We start from the raw sequence: 14012 nt of genomic DNA, 5'->3' as shown, positions 1-14012 counted from the left end.
GAGGTCAACCCTGGTGTGCAGTGGAACCCCCCCGCCTTCAGTGTTAACTGGAAAACACAAATATCTCAAAGCACATTTACAAAAACAGATTATTTAACTCTCCTACTACAAAGCACATAAGAAGACAACTGATTATTTTTAAAAGCTGAAAAATGATGAAGTTTCTCTAGATCCTAAAAACTAATGCAAAGAACATTTAAAAGTTTTATGGCTACTTCTTTTTTTTTTTTTAATTGCAAAGTCAGATATACAGAGAGGAGGAGAGACAGAAAGATCTTCTGTCCTATGGTTCACTCCCCAAGCAGCTGCAGCAGCCAGAGCTGAGCCAATCCGAAGCCAGGAGGCCAGAGCCTCCCCCATGTCTCCCATGCAGGTGCAGGGTCCCAAGGTGCAGGTGCTTTGGGCCATCCTCGACTGCTTTCCCAGGCCACAAGCAGGAAGCTGGATGGGAAGCGGGGCTGCCGGGATTAGAACCGGTGGCCATATGGAATCCCGGTGTGTTTAAGGCGAGGACTTTAGCCACTAAGCTACTGTGTCAGGCCCTCTATGACTACTATTTTAAAGACTCTTAAGATATTCATTCCTATTCAATGCAAACTCAAAATACATTTCTGTCAACTACATTTTAGACAAATGTGGAAAAGAAAGCGCTTAATCTTGGTGCAGTTTTTGTTACAGTCCAGAAGGCCAGAAGGACTGCACAAGAGAGGTGCGAATTTTCGCAGACCTGAAAGTGCTTTCAGCAGACACAGGCATGGTGCTAATGACTGGCTCTTTCACTGACAACATCCTGTAGTCGCTTCAGTAAAACATCGTCGTTTTCTTGACACAGGCGTTTGGCAGGGGACTCTGCCTCGCTGTCAATGGCTATTGCTCGCTTCTTGGTTCTCTGTTCACCTTGCCTTATCATGTTGTTGATGTCTTTCAAACTCTGCAAAAACAGAGGACTGTGAGTCACAGGAGAGATGAAAAAAACTGCCAAAAACTAAGTTGTTAGCTATTTTTTTCTTGCTCTGTTACTTCCTAAATCTCAATGCTGAGGGAGAGATGGGTTTTTCTGTCTAGATTAAGTTAATGAAGGTGACTAGAACAGTTATTTGCTGGTAAGTTTTAAAAACTGAATTTATTTTATAATAGTAGGTCTCAAAATGTGGTCCCTAGATCCTAGGTGGTGACAATCCTAGCCCTATACTTGTTAAATCAGGCATCCTAGGGCTGGTGCAATGGCATGCAGTGCAATGATCCACCTGCAGCACTGGCACCCGGTATGAGTGCCAATTTGTGTCCTAGATGCTCTATTTTCTTTTTTTTAAAGATTTATTTTATTTTTATTGCAAAGTTAGAAATACAGAGAGGAGTATTATTGACTCATTCCCCAAGCTGACACATCGGCCAAAGCTGTGTCAATCTGAAGCCAGGAGCCAGGAACTTTTAGGTCTTCCACATGGAAGGCTGCTCCACTTCTAATCCAGCTCCTGGCTTATGGCCTGGGAAAGTAGTGGGGGATGACCCATGGCCTTTGGCCCCTGTATCCATGGGAGAGACCTGAAAGAAGCTCCTGGCTTACAGCTTTGGACCAGCCCAGCTCTGGCCATCATGACCATTTGGGGAGTGATCTAGAGGAAGGATGTTCTCTCTTTGTCTTTCAAAAATAAATCAGACCTTCTCAGTGGGGTGAGACTCAGAAATCTATGCTGTAGTGAAAAACATTTAATTAAAAGCTAGAGAGAGAATCTTCCATCCACTGGTACCATTTCCAAATGGCTACAATAATTGTAGCTAGTAGAAGTCAAAGTCAGGAGCCAGAAACATTTTAGTCTCCCACAAGGGTACAGGGACCTACTCACTTGGGTTAATTTTCCCAGGAGCATTAATTAGCAGGGAGCTGGATTAGAAGTGGAGCAAGCAGAACTTGACCTGGCACCCACATGGGATACTGACATTGCAGGCAGTGGCATAACTGCAATGCTGGACCCCATAATCTATCTTTTAAAGATTAATTTACTTATTTATTTGAAAAACAGAACAACAGAGAGAGAGAGAGAAGTCTTCCACCTGCTAGTTCACATTCCTCAGATGATTTTAACCCATAGTTTCAGAATCACTGTCTTACGAATTAACTGGTATAATCTTTGATATCATGCAATACTCTCTTCTAAATATCCTTCCTGGAAATGAATTTCTGAGAGGTACATCCTGTCAACTCTGCCAAGTGCAGTGAGAATGCAATGGTTGCAGCTTGGAAGCTGATGAGACATTATTGAATTCTGATCGAATTATAATTTGCCTCACTGTAATTTCTTCCAGTTGATTCTGATTCTGGCTTTTGTAGAAATACTGAAGTACTTGACAGTAAAGTATCTGGACACAGCAAGCATGTCCCGGTCCCAAACGGGGCTCAAGATAGGAGGTCTCTGGTTTCAGACTGTTGGCATTCTAGCTGCCATCAGCACATGTACTTTGATCTTTGAAAGCCTTTTCTGAGTTTCAGCATCCTGCATGTCTGATCACTTTCAGGTTTTACTTGTTGGTCCCTCTTGCTTACATATGGAGAAACACAGCACACCTGGTATACTTCATCCACAGCGGTGGATTAAACCAAGACACCAGATGTTTCTTTCTTTGTTTTTTAAAACATACTGGTCTTGGTCACCAGAAACATGTCATAGACAATAGTCCATATTTTATTAGTCATAATTTTGCCAAACAAAACCAGCCCCCAAGCATACACGCCAAGATTAAAGATTCCTGGCTGACCTGTGAAATACAATCTTAAGGTCTAGTTCTTTAAGGTGACTCTCCCCCTGTGCACCCTTACCTTGGAAGGACTGCCGTTGAACCTGTACAGCAGGGCACTCTTTGGCGTGAGACCTGACCCATTCTTGTGTGGAGAGACGTAAATGGAGTGCTGCTGGGAAATGCGGCGTGGGGAGCCTGGCTGGTGCTTAATATGAGGAAAAGGAGAGAGTGGTGGAGCATCCATCTAAAATAAACGACAAATCAGACTTTCTGTTTATACTTTGTAAATGGGTGATATGGAGGGGAAAGGCAGAAAAGCAAATACCACTTTCACTGGCTGGTTCACTCCCTCAATATCCTCAACAGCCAGGACTAGGCTAGGCTACAGCTGGGAACTCAACTCAGGTCTTCCCATGGGTCACAAGTACCTAAATACTAATACCGTGCCCTACTGCCTCCCAGGGTGCACAATAACAGGAAGCCTGAATCAGGAGCAGAGTAGGCACCAGAGCCCAGGCACTCTGATACTGGATGCAGGCATTGCCAATGGTATTTAAATCACCAGGCCAAATGCCTGTCCAAAGTCAAATTCTTAAGATACACTCTCATTTTATTTTAAGCCTATCGTATTTTTATTCTTACTACATGTCGTAGTTAGGAGGTAGTTAATATTGTAACATATTATAGCTGAGAATTATAGCTGGTTATGCAATACATAAACAAGAGTTTCTTTTCTTGGATCTTCCAGGAAATTCAAATCTAGTAAAGAAATCTGCGTAAGTCACCACAGTCAGAAGCATGAGAAACTTGTGTTACTATTTGGTAAGTAGGGACAATGAGTAATCAACACTCTAACATTTGTAATAAGAAAAGCAGCAGAAAATGGCCCAAGGCTTCGGGCTTTAGCACCCATGTAGTAGAGCTGGAAGAAACTCCTGGCTTCCAGCTTCAGAATGGCTCAGCTCTGGCTGTAATGGCCATTTGGGCAGTGAAGCATCAGATAGAAGACTTCTCTCTCTGTCTCCACTTCCCTTTGTAAACCTTTCAAATAAAAATCTTAAAAACAAACAAACAAAAAAGAGTTCCTATAAACACATATACAGAACTAGCACAGCCACAAAGAAAATAAGAGAGACAGGGAACAGATTTTCCAAGGCAGCAGGATGATCTCTTTGTGAACGAATCTGTTAATGATATGGTGAAGACTTCTTATACTGAAATCAAACAGACTTAGAAATTCTGAGTCGGGTGCACATGGTTTCACTTTTCTTTAACAAATGCTATGTCATGGAAATGGAATAGAGATGGCACCTTGGTAGTATTTTGTTCATCACATTTATTTGAAGCTAAAAACTTGTTTAAATTGGTTGATGGAGGAGATAGAGTACAGCACATGACAGAGAGGAGGTAGAAGTGCCAAGACAGAAGGAGCCCTGGCCTCTAAGGAAGGTCACAGATCATTCTCCTTGTCAGGGATTCAGATGAAAGGCAGGCATTCAACCGCAGACCCCCACAGTGACGGGTGCAGCTTCTACAGAGGCCACTTCTTGCAGCTCTACAGGTCTTTTGGAAATCGATCACCAGTGTCTATCTTAATAGGTTCTCGCACGTTCTCAAGTCTACTGTTAACAGCCAAAGTAGGGTCTGTGTGACATTTTAGGGCAACACCTGCTGATGATCCAGGCCTATTTATTTCCTTGTTTCTCTCTCTTTTTAAATTAATTTATTTTTTATTGCAAAGTCAGATATACAGAGAGAAGGAGAGACAGAGAGAAAAATCTTCTGTCTAACGATTCACTCCCAAGTGACTGCAAGGGCCGGTAATGTGCCGATCCAAGGCCAGGAGCCAGGAGCTCTTCCAGGTCTCCCACGCGGGTGCAGGGTCCCAAGGCTTTGAGCCATCCTCAGCTGCTTTCCCAGGCCACAAGCAGGGAGCTGGATGGGAAGCGGGGCTGCCAGGATTAGAACTGGTGCCTACATGGGATCCTGGCGAGTGCAAGGCGAGGACTTTAGCCGCTAGGCCACGGCGCCAGGCCCAATTTCCCTGTCTCTTGATCTTGCAAAACAAATTATTTCAATACTTTAAAAAAAAAAAAACCCAAAACGCCACCAAAAAAAAAAAAAGTGCCCAACTGGGTTGTTTTGATATTCCCATATTTCCATGTTCCCAACTAGTCCTTGCCTGTGTGTATACAAGCCTTGTATCGAAGGCATACTCACTCTGATTATGTTCCTAGGCACTCTTTGTCAACTCCCCAGCCCTTACTGCCCTCACCCTGTACACCCCCTCAGCCTGGGTGAGGTCTGTGGTGTCAGTGACTCCGGGCCCACTCAGGTCCATTCCCTCCTGTGCCCATCTCAGCTGCTGAGTTTCCTCTTTCCTTCTCTGATCTGCTACTTTCACAGATGGATTCTAACACTTAATTAGCAAGATAATCTCACAGTGATCCAAGTAGGCCTGTAGATATTAGTCAAGTATCAAAGCTTAGCACATACCATATGGTCCTGATTTGACAGGTCGTATTTCAGCGCAAATGACTTCACTCTTGCGACATAGACTGTATTGTAAAATTTTATAAGATCACCTCTTTCCTCTTTCACGGGTCCACTGGAACAGTCAGGTGTTTTTGTGGCATTTTCCAAGTCTGTTAAAAAGAATTCAGGTTTGTGATAGGTTTACTTAGATTTACTGGGGATTCAAAGTACCATACTCTATTTAGAAATCAAATTGAGGTACAAAGGAATGCAACCATGTGAACTGAAGGTGGTGCTGTTATTTCTAGATGCCTGTGCAGCAAGAATGTTTTCACAAATGTGGTAACCCTGAGCTTCCAATGACAGTGTCTGCAGAGATTCTCACTGGCCCCTTCAAAAGGTGAGGCGTATTATTCTCTGAGCTCTAGGAAGAAACAAATGCAGTGCTTATCTATCTACGATCACATGGCAGGGGACAAGGATTCTGAGAACGTTAGTTTGTATTTGAAACTTTTGGTTTTTTATTTATTTAAGAGGCAGAGTGACAAAGAGGGAGAGGTACACAAAGGAGATTTTCCATCTGCTGATTTACCCCTAAAATGCCCACAACACTCAAGACTGGGCGAGCCAAAGCTAGAAATGAAGAACTTCACCTGGGTCTCGCATGTGGGTGACTTGGGCCATTCTGTGTTGACCTACTAGGTACATGGCAAGGAGTTCTGATATGGGATGCCAGTATTGCAGGTGGCAGCTTAGCAAGTGGTACCACAATGCCAGACACAGAGTTAAGTAAGTGGCTTGTCTGACTCTTGACACTGACTTCCTGCTAATACAGGCCCGGGGAAGCAGAGATGACGGTTCCTGCTATTACTAGGAAGACTTGGATTGGCTTCCCAGGTTGTAGCTCCAGGCTGATCCAGTCCTACCATGTGGGCACCTGCAGAGTGAACCAGTGGCTGTGTACTCACCTCCTGTGGGTGTGCATCTCAACGTTAGAGTAGATCCCTTGGATCCTGTTTGATACATTGATTTTTCTAAGGGGAAGACACGCTTCTCCACATGTGTTGTTAATGTTTGCAGGTCAGTATGAAAGAGCATGTATGATTTCTGTGCCAAATGCTTTGTAACTGGCTGTGGTTTTCTTAGCTTCTATAAACAGAAGCTCTTCTGTCAATACTTTTAAATACTCTTCCTCCAAAAAAATAGTATGATGAAGTTTTGCCTGGTGTTACCAGCAATCTCAAACTGAACCAATGAATAGGTTACCACCTCTAAGCAAGCTGTCATTTTACAACTGAGCTTGTTGACCAACAGCTGAGCACACGGTTCTTGGTGTGCAAAGGGAAAAAAGCTCACATGACACAATGGGCAAGACACTGCTTGGTAGGCTTACGTTCCATCCTGGAGAGCTAAAGTTGGAACCCCAGGTCCACTCCTGATTCCAGCTTTCTGCTAATGTCCATCTTGGGAGGCAGGAGATGATGACTTGAGTAGTTAAGTACATGAACCTACATGGGAGACTCTGATTGAGTTCCTGACTCCTGGCTTCAATCTGGTCGAGCCCTGGCCGCTCATGTGAGATACTGGGATAGAGATCCAGGTTACTGTCTTTAGTCCGGACCAGCACAAACCATAGTGGCTACTTTAGGAGTGAACTAGCAGATGGAAGATCTCTTTCTCTTGGACTGGCAATGTGGTAACAGTAGGTCAAGCTTGCCTCTGGGGTGCCAGTATCCCATAAGGGCACCAGTTCGTATCCCAGCTGCTCCTCTTCTGGTCCAGCTTACTATTTATGGACTGGGAAAGCAGTGGAGGATGGCCCAGTTCCTGGGCCCCTGCACCTAAGTGGAAGACCCAAAAGAGGCTCCTAGATATGGATCAATTACAGCCATCGTGAACATTGGGGAGTGAACTGGCAGATGGAAGGCCTTTTATTGTTTTAAAGATTTATTTTATTTTTATTGTAAAGTCAGATATATAGAGAGGAGGAGAGACAGAGAGGAAGATCTTCCATCTGATGATTCACTCCCCAAGCAGCCATATCAGCTGGTGCTGTGCCAATCCGAAGCCAGGAGCCAGGAACTTCCTCCAGGTCTCCCACAAGGGTACAGGAATCCAAGGCCTTAGGGTATCCTCAACTGCTTTCCCAGGCCACAGGCAGGGAGCTAGATGGGAAGCGGGGCCACTGGGATTAGAACCGGTGCCCATGTAGGATTCTAGTGCGTTTAAGGCGAGCCACTAGACCACAGTGCCGGGCCCGGAAGGACTTCTATCTCTCTAATTCCACTTTCAAATAAAAATTTTTTTTTTAAAGATTTCTCTTCCTCTCTACCTCTATCACGTCCTTTTTTTTTAACTTAAAATTTTATTTGTTGTTATTGGACAGTCAGATATACAGGGAGGAGAGACAGAGAGGAAGATCTTCAGTGGCTGCAACGGCCAGAGCAAGTGCTTTCCCAGGCCACAGGCGGAGAACCGGATAGGAAGTGGGACTGTCGGGATTACAATCGGCAGTCATACAGGCTCCCGGCACATGCGAGGCGAGGGCTTTAGCTGCTAGGCTACTGTGCCAAGTCCTCTATTACTCTTTCAAATAAATAAACCTAAAAAGAAGAAAGTATTTCTACCCAGGTACTCCAATATGGGATATGGGTGTGCTAACTGCTAGGCTAAACAGATGTCTTTTCACTCTTGCTATTTTTGTAGGATCTTTTTGGGATCTGGGTGGAGAGTGGGAAATCTGACATTTATCTTATACACTAATTACTGCCTCAGCAATAATATACCAAAAGAAAACTGAATTTGACCTATGAATCTTAATGTGGTCAGATTGTAAAACATTACTAAAGGAGATATATATATATATTTTTGGTAACATCTCCAAAGTTTAGATCCCAGCAGACATCAAAATGATCATGAATTCCCATGTAATTAAAAAAAAAACAACAACAACATCTGAACCAGTGATATGAACCAAGCATGAAACTATAATGAAAGAGTTGGTTACAACTAGAAATAAATGTTCCGTATTGTTGGATTAAATAAAGCACAGCAATAAACATAGGTAAAGATGAGATAAAGAAGGAGATGGAATAGAAAAGGTATGTGGATGTAGTGATTCATTTTTTTCTTTCATTGTCGAAATAATGACTAATGGTTGAACCTTTAACATGATGGTGTTCACAAGGAGCAGTCTGCCCGTGCAGGTAGAATCATGAGTATTCAGCAATCAGGAGTAGGGCATTTCTTTGTTCCTTGGCAAAATAATGGATTGCCGCCTTGCTTTTCCTGGCATTCAGATAGTTCAGTTTTATTGTTAATGTGTTTTATTAATATATATAATAGAAAATTTCTTCTCTAAAACAATTAGGGGGACACAAATGGTTGCCATCCTTCTTATAGGGAAGTAATGAGCCATCCTTATCTCAAACTTAATCTGTTTTCAAAACATGTATGCCTTGCTTCCTCCACCTGTCATGATGCTGTTTTGTCTGAGCAACTGTATTGTGTGCAGTGTAATCAGAATTACATTATGGCACGTGATGAATTGCATAGCTTACCGCCATCTGCCATTTCAGAATCACCACTTATGTTTTTATTGTTTGTTGGAACTTCTCTTGGAATACTTCTCAGCAAAACACTTCTATAAACCTACAATCCAGAGAGGAAAAAAAAAAAAGTACTGCTAAGTCATAACTTAAGCAAAACCACAGGAAGAACAAAATATCAAGCCAAATAGAACATATCTGTATGAGTATATGAGTGCCAATGGAGGGTAAATGTTACTAGCTCTGAGAAGTGTAGATTATGGCAGACACTGTAGATGAGTGGAGATTGAGGCAGACGCTCATCTGAAAGGTGCCGTCCTACTTTAGGGAACAGAAGAGCACAGTAAGTAGTAATTAACGATGGATGAGCAAGCCTGGGATTTGAACTCACTTTTCCCTTAAGTTCATTCTCACCTAATTTAATGACCAAATGGAAAATTTTCTCCCCCATCTGTAAATACCTTCCTGGAAAAGCATGAAGGATTTTTCTCTGGGTATAGGTTCTTGGAAGGATATTTAGGAAGCAGTGGCTTGGTCATGTTTCACAAAAAGGTTTGCTTGTTCATGTATGATTAAAGTTGATGATATACCAAGATACTGTCCTATGCTCTACCAGCCACCAGGTTCTATACAACCAACCAGCTTTCACAGTAACAAAATCAATGCAGAGTTGATGCTTCTGTAGCTTATTACTACTTTTTTAAAAGACTTATTTCTATTGGAAAGGCAGATCAAATTTAGAGACACAAGGAAAGGCAGAAAGATCCTCCATCTGCTGGTTCATTCCCCAAATGGCCAGAATGGATAGAGGTGAGCCCGTCCAAAGCCAGGAGGTGGGAACTTCTTCTGGGTCTTCCATGAGTGCAGAATCCCAAGAGTTTGGACCATTCTCCGCTACTTTCCCAGAACACAGCAGGGAATTGGATGGGAAATAGAGCACCTGGGATACGAGATGTCCAAGAGCAATCTTGCAAAAGCCAAAAACCCCAGGCCACCACTAACAATTATGATTTTCCCACCTTTAAAGTTCAGGCTTTGTGATCTCAGTTAATAGTTTCGTTACTCAAAAAGGAATGAAATTACAATAGTATTACTTCACTCAGCCATCAACTGGGCCCATGATCCAATTTTTCATGCAACGAATTTATAGTCCCCACTTAGACTTTTTCGTATTTATAAAGATTTATTTTATTTTTATTGGAAAGTCAGACACACAGAGAGGAGGAGAGACAGAGATCTTTCATCCGTTGATTCATTCTCCAAGAGACCACAATGACTGGAGTTGAGCCAGGAGCCTCCTCGGGGACCTCCCCGTGGGTGCAGGGTCCCAAGGCATTGGGCCGTCCTCCACTGCCTTCCCAGGTCACAAGCAGAGAGCCAGATGGAAAGCAGGGCCACTGGGATTAGAACTGGTGTCCATATGGGATCTTGGAGCATGCAAGGTGAGGACTTTAGCCACTAGGCTACTGCGCCAGGCTCAGCCTTCATCAATTTTTACAACAAAATTGCAGAACTATTTACTATTGGAGAAAAATATGCTCTTGGTGAACTGGCCTTGTATGAATCACTTAATTCCAAGTGCATAAAAATGCCCAATTGTTCATCTAGAGCTCAGTGATAACCAACTGACCTTGAAAAGAAGGTGGCAGGAATTTAACATAAGGGAGGGAAAGGGCTTGTCTTGGACTTTAACTTTCAGGCTTGATATTCACGAAAGCCAGGCTCCATGCTAACACCCAGGACCCTGGCCAACCACCAAAGTCCCTCCCGCCTTCTGTTCCATCAGCCCACAATTTGACACTCATTACTCCGGACACAGCAGGGGATCTGATTTTTCATTTTTAACTTGATTCATGGGAACACTGCCCTTTTCTTGTCTAAGCTCACCCTTGCCCACAGATCCACCCTGTGCTGATATAGTCTGGCTCCTGAGACCTGTCTCTGGCAATAGGAGATGTGAGCCAACAGCAGCTGGGTAGCTGGGCTGCAGATGCAAGGCACTTGCTGGTCCACTTCTGACCCATGGTAACTTCACCACATTGATCTTTAGGGTCTAGCTACTCTCTAGGTGCTACTGCTGATTAATTTTCCTCAAGAGGCCAAGAAAGTCTTAGCTTGTCACAAGACACAAATACCCTAGTTGTTCAAATGCTTCTGCATTGCTCATTGTTAATGAGAGAGCTTAAATAAAAGATTCTTTCACTGGTGGGATGATTAGTAGCCCCAACTCTCTTTAGGTCTATGATACAGGTCAGTCACCATGTATCTCTCTCTCTCTTTGTGCAGGGACTCACAGGTGAGAGAAGAGGCCATTATGCTCTCCAAGAGCAAAGAACTAGATTCCAGAATGGCCAGACCATTAGTGTCACTCAACCATGTTCACCAGTGACAACAGCAACAATGCAAATTAACATTCAATAAATGCTTCAGCGTGTGCCAAGCCACCATGTTAGCATATTTTATGTTCTCATGAGTCAAATTCTACAGATTTCTCACCATGGCTGTTACAACAGTTATCAGAAATGCTTCACATCTATTCAAAGATGCAAACATTAGAATGCTTAGCAGAGGGCAAAAGCAGACGAAGTCAATAAAACCTCAAATTTCCCTATATTTAACCATCCCAAGCAAATGAAGTCTCATACAAGCAAAGAATATTTTGTTTGTGTGTATATAAAGCTTTCACAGGATCATCCAGTGAAAAGCATCTCCATTCACATAGCACAGCAGACTTGATAAGAAGTACACATATATAAGGGAGGAGATTAGTTATAAATGGACAAACTTCTAACTTCTATTGAACCTGTTCTTTAACGAGACCAAATCTTGTGTTTAATGATACCCATTAAACCAGAAAAATCCTGGGCATAGAAATGTAAAAGAAGTTTACAACTCTCATGACTCGTCAAGAAAGAAATAGTACAAATTTATTTTTGGACTGTAAGAAAATGATGTAACTCACATGACTATTAGCTTGGGGCTGATTCCTGTAACTTTTCATTATTTCCTGGAAAGTTCTTTCTTCTTTTGTTACCTAAAAACAAAAACAACATTTATCATTTGCTATTGAAAGAAAAATGGATCTGAACAAAATCTTCAATTATAGGTTGTTATTTAGAGCAGTCTTGCGAAACACCAGTCCCTAACTAAAACACACCAACAGTTACAACTCTCCTATCTTAAAAGTTCAGGCTTTGTGGCTTCTAGGACTCTGTTAATAATTTCATTAATCAAAACGCACTGAAATTGCAATGACTCTACTGAAAGTGGGTTTCTTTATATTGAAAGCTCAGCTCTATTCAATCTACTACAGTCTTCAGCTTTGTTAGTTTTTTTTTTTTAAAGATTTATTTTTATTATTTTTTCATTGGAAAGGCGGATATACAGAGAGGAGAGACAGAGAGGAAGATCTTCCATCCGATGATTCACTCCCCAAGTGAGCCGCAACGGGCCGATACTATGCCGATCCGAAGCCAGGAGCCTCTTCCGGGTCTCCCACGCGGGTGCAGGGTCCCAAAGCTTTGGGCCGTCCTCGACTGCTTTCCCAGGCCACAGGCAGGGAGCTGGAAGGGAAGCAGGGCTGCCGGGATTAGAACCGGCGCCCATATGGGATCCCGGGCGTGCAAGGCGAGGACCTTAACCGCTTGCGCCACCGCGCCAGGCCCAGCTTTGTTAGTTTTAAATACTTACTTTTTTTTTTTTTTAGATTTTATTATTAGTTTTTAATTGGAAAGTCAAAGATCTTATATTGGAAGGGAAATGGAGTTGGTAACCCAGAAAAGAAATCCTGTGAGTTAGATGAAAAGGCAGAAAGAGGGCTGGCATTTGACACAGCGCTTGAGATTAGAGGTGTCATACGGTGAGTATTTACAAGAAGTGTGGTGGGGTTGGCCCTGTGGCATGGAAAGTTAAGCCTCTGCTTGCTAATGGCCTGGGAAGACAGCAGAAGTTGGCCTATATCCTTGGGCCCCTGAACCCATGTGAGAGACCCAGAAGAAGCTTTTCTCCTGGCTTTAGACTGGCCCAGTTCCAGCAGTTGTGGCCATTTGGGCAGTGATCCAGTAGACACAAGATCTCTGTTTCTCTAACTCCGTCTTTCAAATAAAGATAAATAAATCCGAAACAGATAAAAAAAAAAAATTAGTGCGGAGAGCCACTTTACTACACATTGTCTCGAAGACCTTTTCGAACTCTATACCCAATGTTTCCTTGTGAAGCAGGAAAGTTGATTATTATGAAATTTACTGGAAAGTACAGAGAACAAAAAAAGTAGCTTGATGTTAATACTCAACAGTGCTGTACACTAGTGTTTTGGGTTTTTTTTAATTTTTAAATTGGCAAGTCAGATATACAAAGAGGAGAGACAGGAAGAGCTTCCGTCTGTTCACTCCCCAAGTGGCTGCACTGACCGGAGCTGTGCTGATCCGAAGCCAGGAGCCGCTTCCAGGTCTCCCACACAGGTGCAGGATCCCAAAGCAATGGGCCATCCTCAACTGCTTTCCCAGGCCACAGGCAGGGAGCTGGATGGGAAATGGGACTGCCAGGATTAGAACCGGTGGCTATATGGGATCCTGGCGCGTTCAAGGCGAGGACTTTAGCCACTAGGCTACCGCGCCAGGCCCTGAACCATAGTCTTTTACAGTCCTTGAATCTAACTAAGAACCCAGTTCAAAAAGATTTTTACCTCACACTACAAACACAGGCACATACAGCAGACAGCCCCTCGACAGGTACGTGACCTACCTTTGCCATGATGTAGAAAGCACAGAGGAGGAGCTGATCCAAATGCCTGTCTCTCATTAGATCAGGGCAGTGAACTAAAGTGAATTCAAAACACGTCCATATCTTCCTTCGTAATTCATTTGAAACATCCAGCTTTAAGCATAAATCACGTAAGCGTACACTTGCCAAATGATAGACCTAAGATGGAAGGCAATACATTCATGCAAAAGCTTAAGTAAAACGATTTTCAGATTTTTATCTTACCATGAACATAGTTTTTCAGGCCAAGATTAAATTCACATTCACGCTGTTGATCCATGGAATTATAAATTTTCTTCTGTAGCACTAGTTCATTGATATTGTTTGGGTTAAAGCAAACTTTTCTTTGGAAAGTTATTTAAATAAAGATATTATCTGATATCATATGCTTCCAACTATGTTAACCCAGAAACAAAGCATCTACTGCCGTACCACCCTGAACATGCCCAATCTCGTCTGATCTCAGAAGCTAAGCAGAGACAGGCCTGG

The 14012-nt window shown here is 42.8% G+C and overlaps 1 protein-coding gene and 1 long non-coding RNA gene across 3 annotated transcripts in view; one reads left to right on the top strand and one right to left on the bottom strand.

Moving 5' to 3' along the window:
* Window positions 1-478: 478 nt before the first annotated feature.
* Window positions 479-14012, bottom strand: part of RBL1 (RB transcriptional corepressor like 1) — a 39833-nt gene continuing 26299 nt past the window's right edge. For both annotated transcript variants that reach the window (XM_040981502.1, XM_040981503.1), the window contains 6 exons: window positions 13506-13682; window positions 11725-11796; window positions 8775-8865; window positions 5236-5384; window positions 2819-2983; window positions 479-931 (listed from right to left, as the gene is read on the bottom strand). In XM_040981502.1, the coding sequence (XP_040837436.1) occupies window positions 761-931; window positions 2819-2983; window positions 5236-5384; window positions 8775-8865; window positions 11725-11796; window positions 13506-13682 (825 nt within the window). In that variant the 3' untranslated portion in view covers window positions 479-760. The remainder of the gene's footprint in view (window positions 932-2818; window positions 2984-5235; window positions 5385-8774; window positions 8866-11724; window positions 11797-13505; window positions 13683-14012) is intronic.
* Window positions 3097-7002, top strand: LOC121157355. Its single transcript, XR_005884009.1, has 3 exons — window positions 3097-3561; window positions 5523-5614; window positions 6050-7002. It is a non-coding gene; the product is annotated as an uncharacterized LOC121157355 (long non-coding RNA).

Source organism: Ochotona curzoniae, unplaced genomic scaffold (assembly GCF_017591425.1).
Source record: "Ochotona curzoniae isolate NIBS_2020 unplaced genomic scaffold, NIBS_Ocur_1.0 contig_3520, whole genome shotgun sequence".
NCBI classification, from domain to species: domain Eukaryota; kingdom Metazoa; phylum Chordata; class Mammalia; order Lagomorpha; family Ochotonidae; genus Ochotona; species Ochotona curzoniae.
This window is presented reverse-complemented; position numbering and strand designations above follow the sequence as displayed.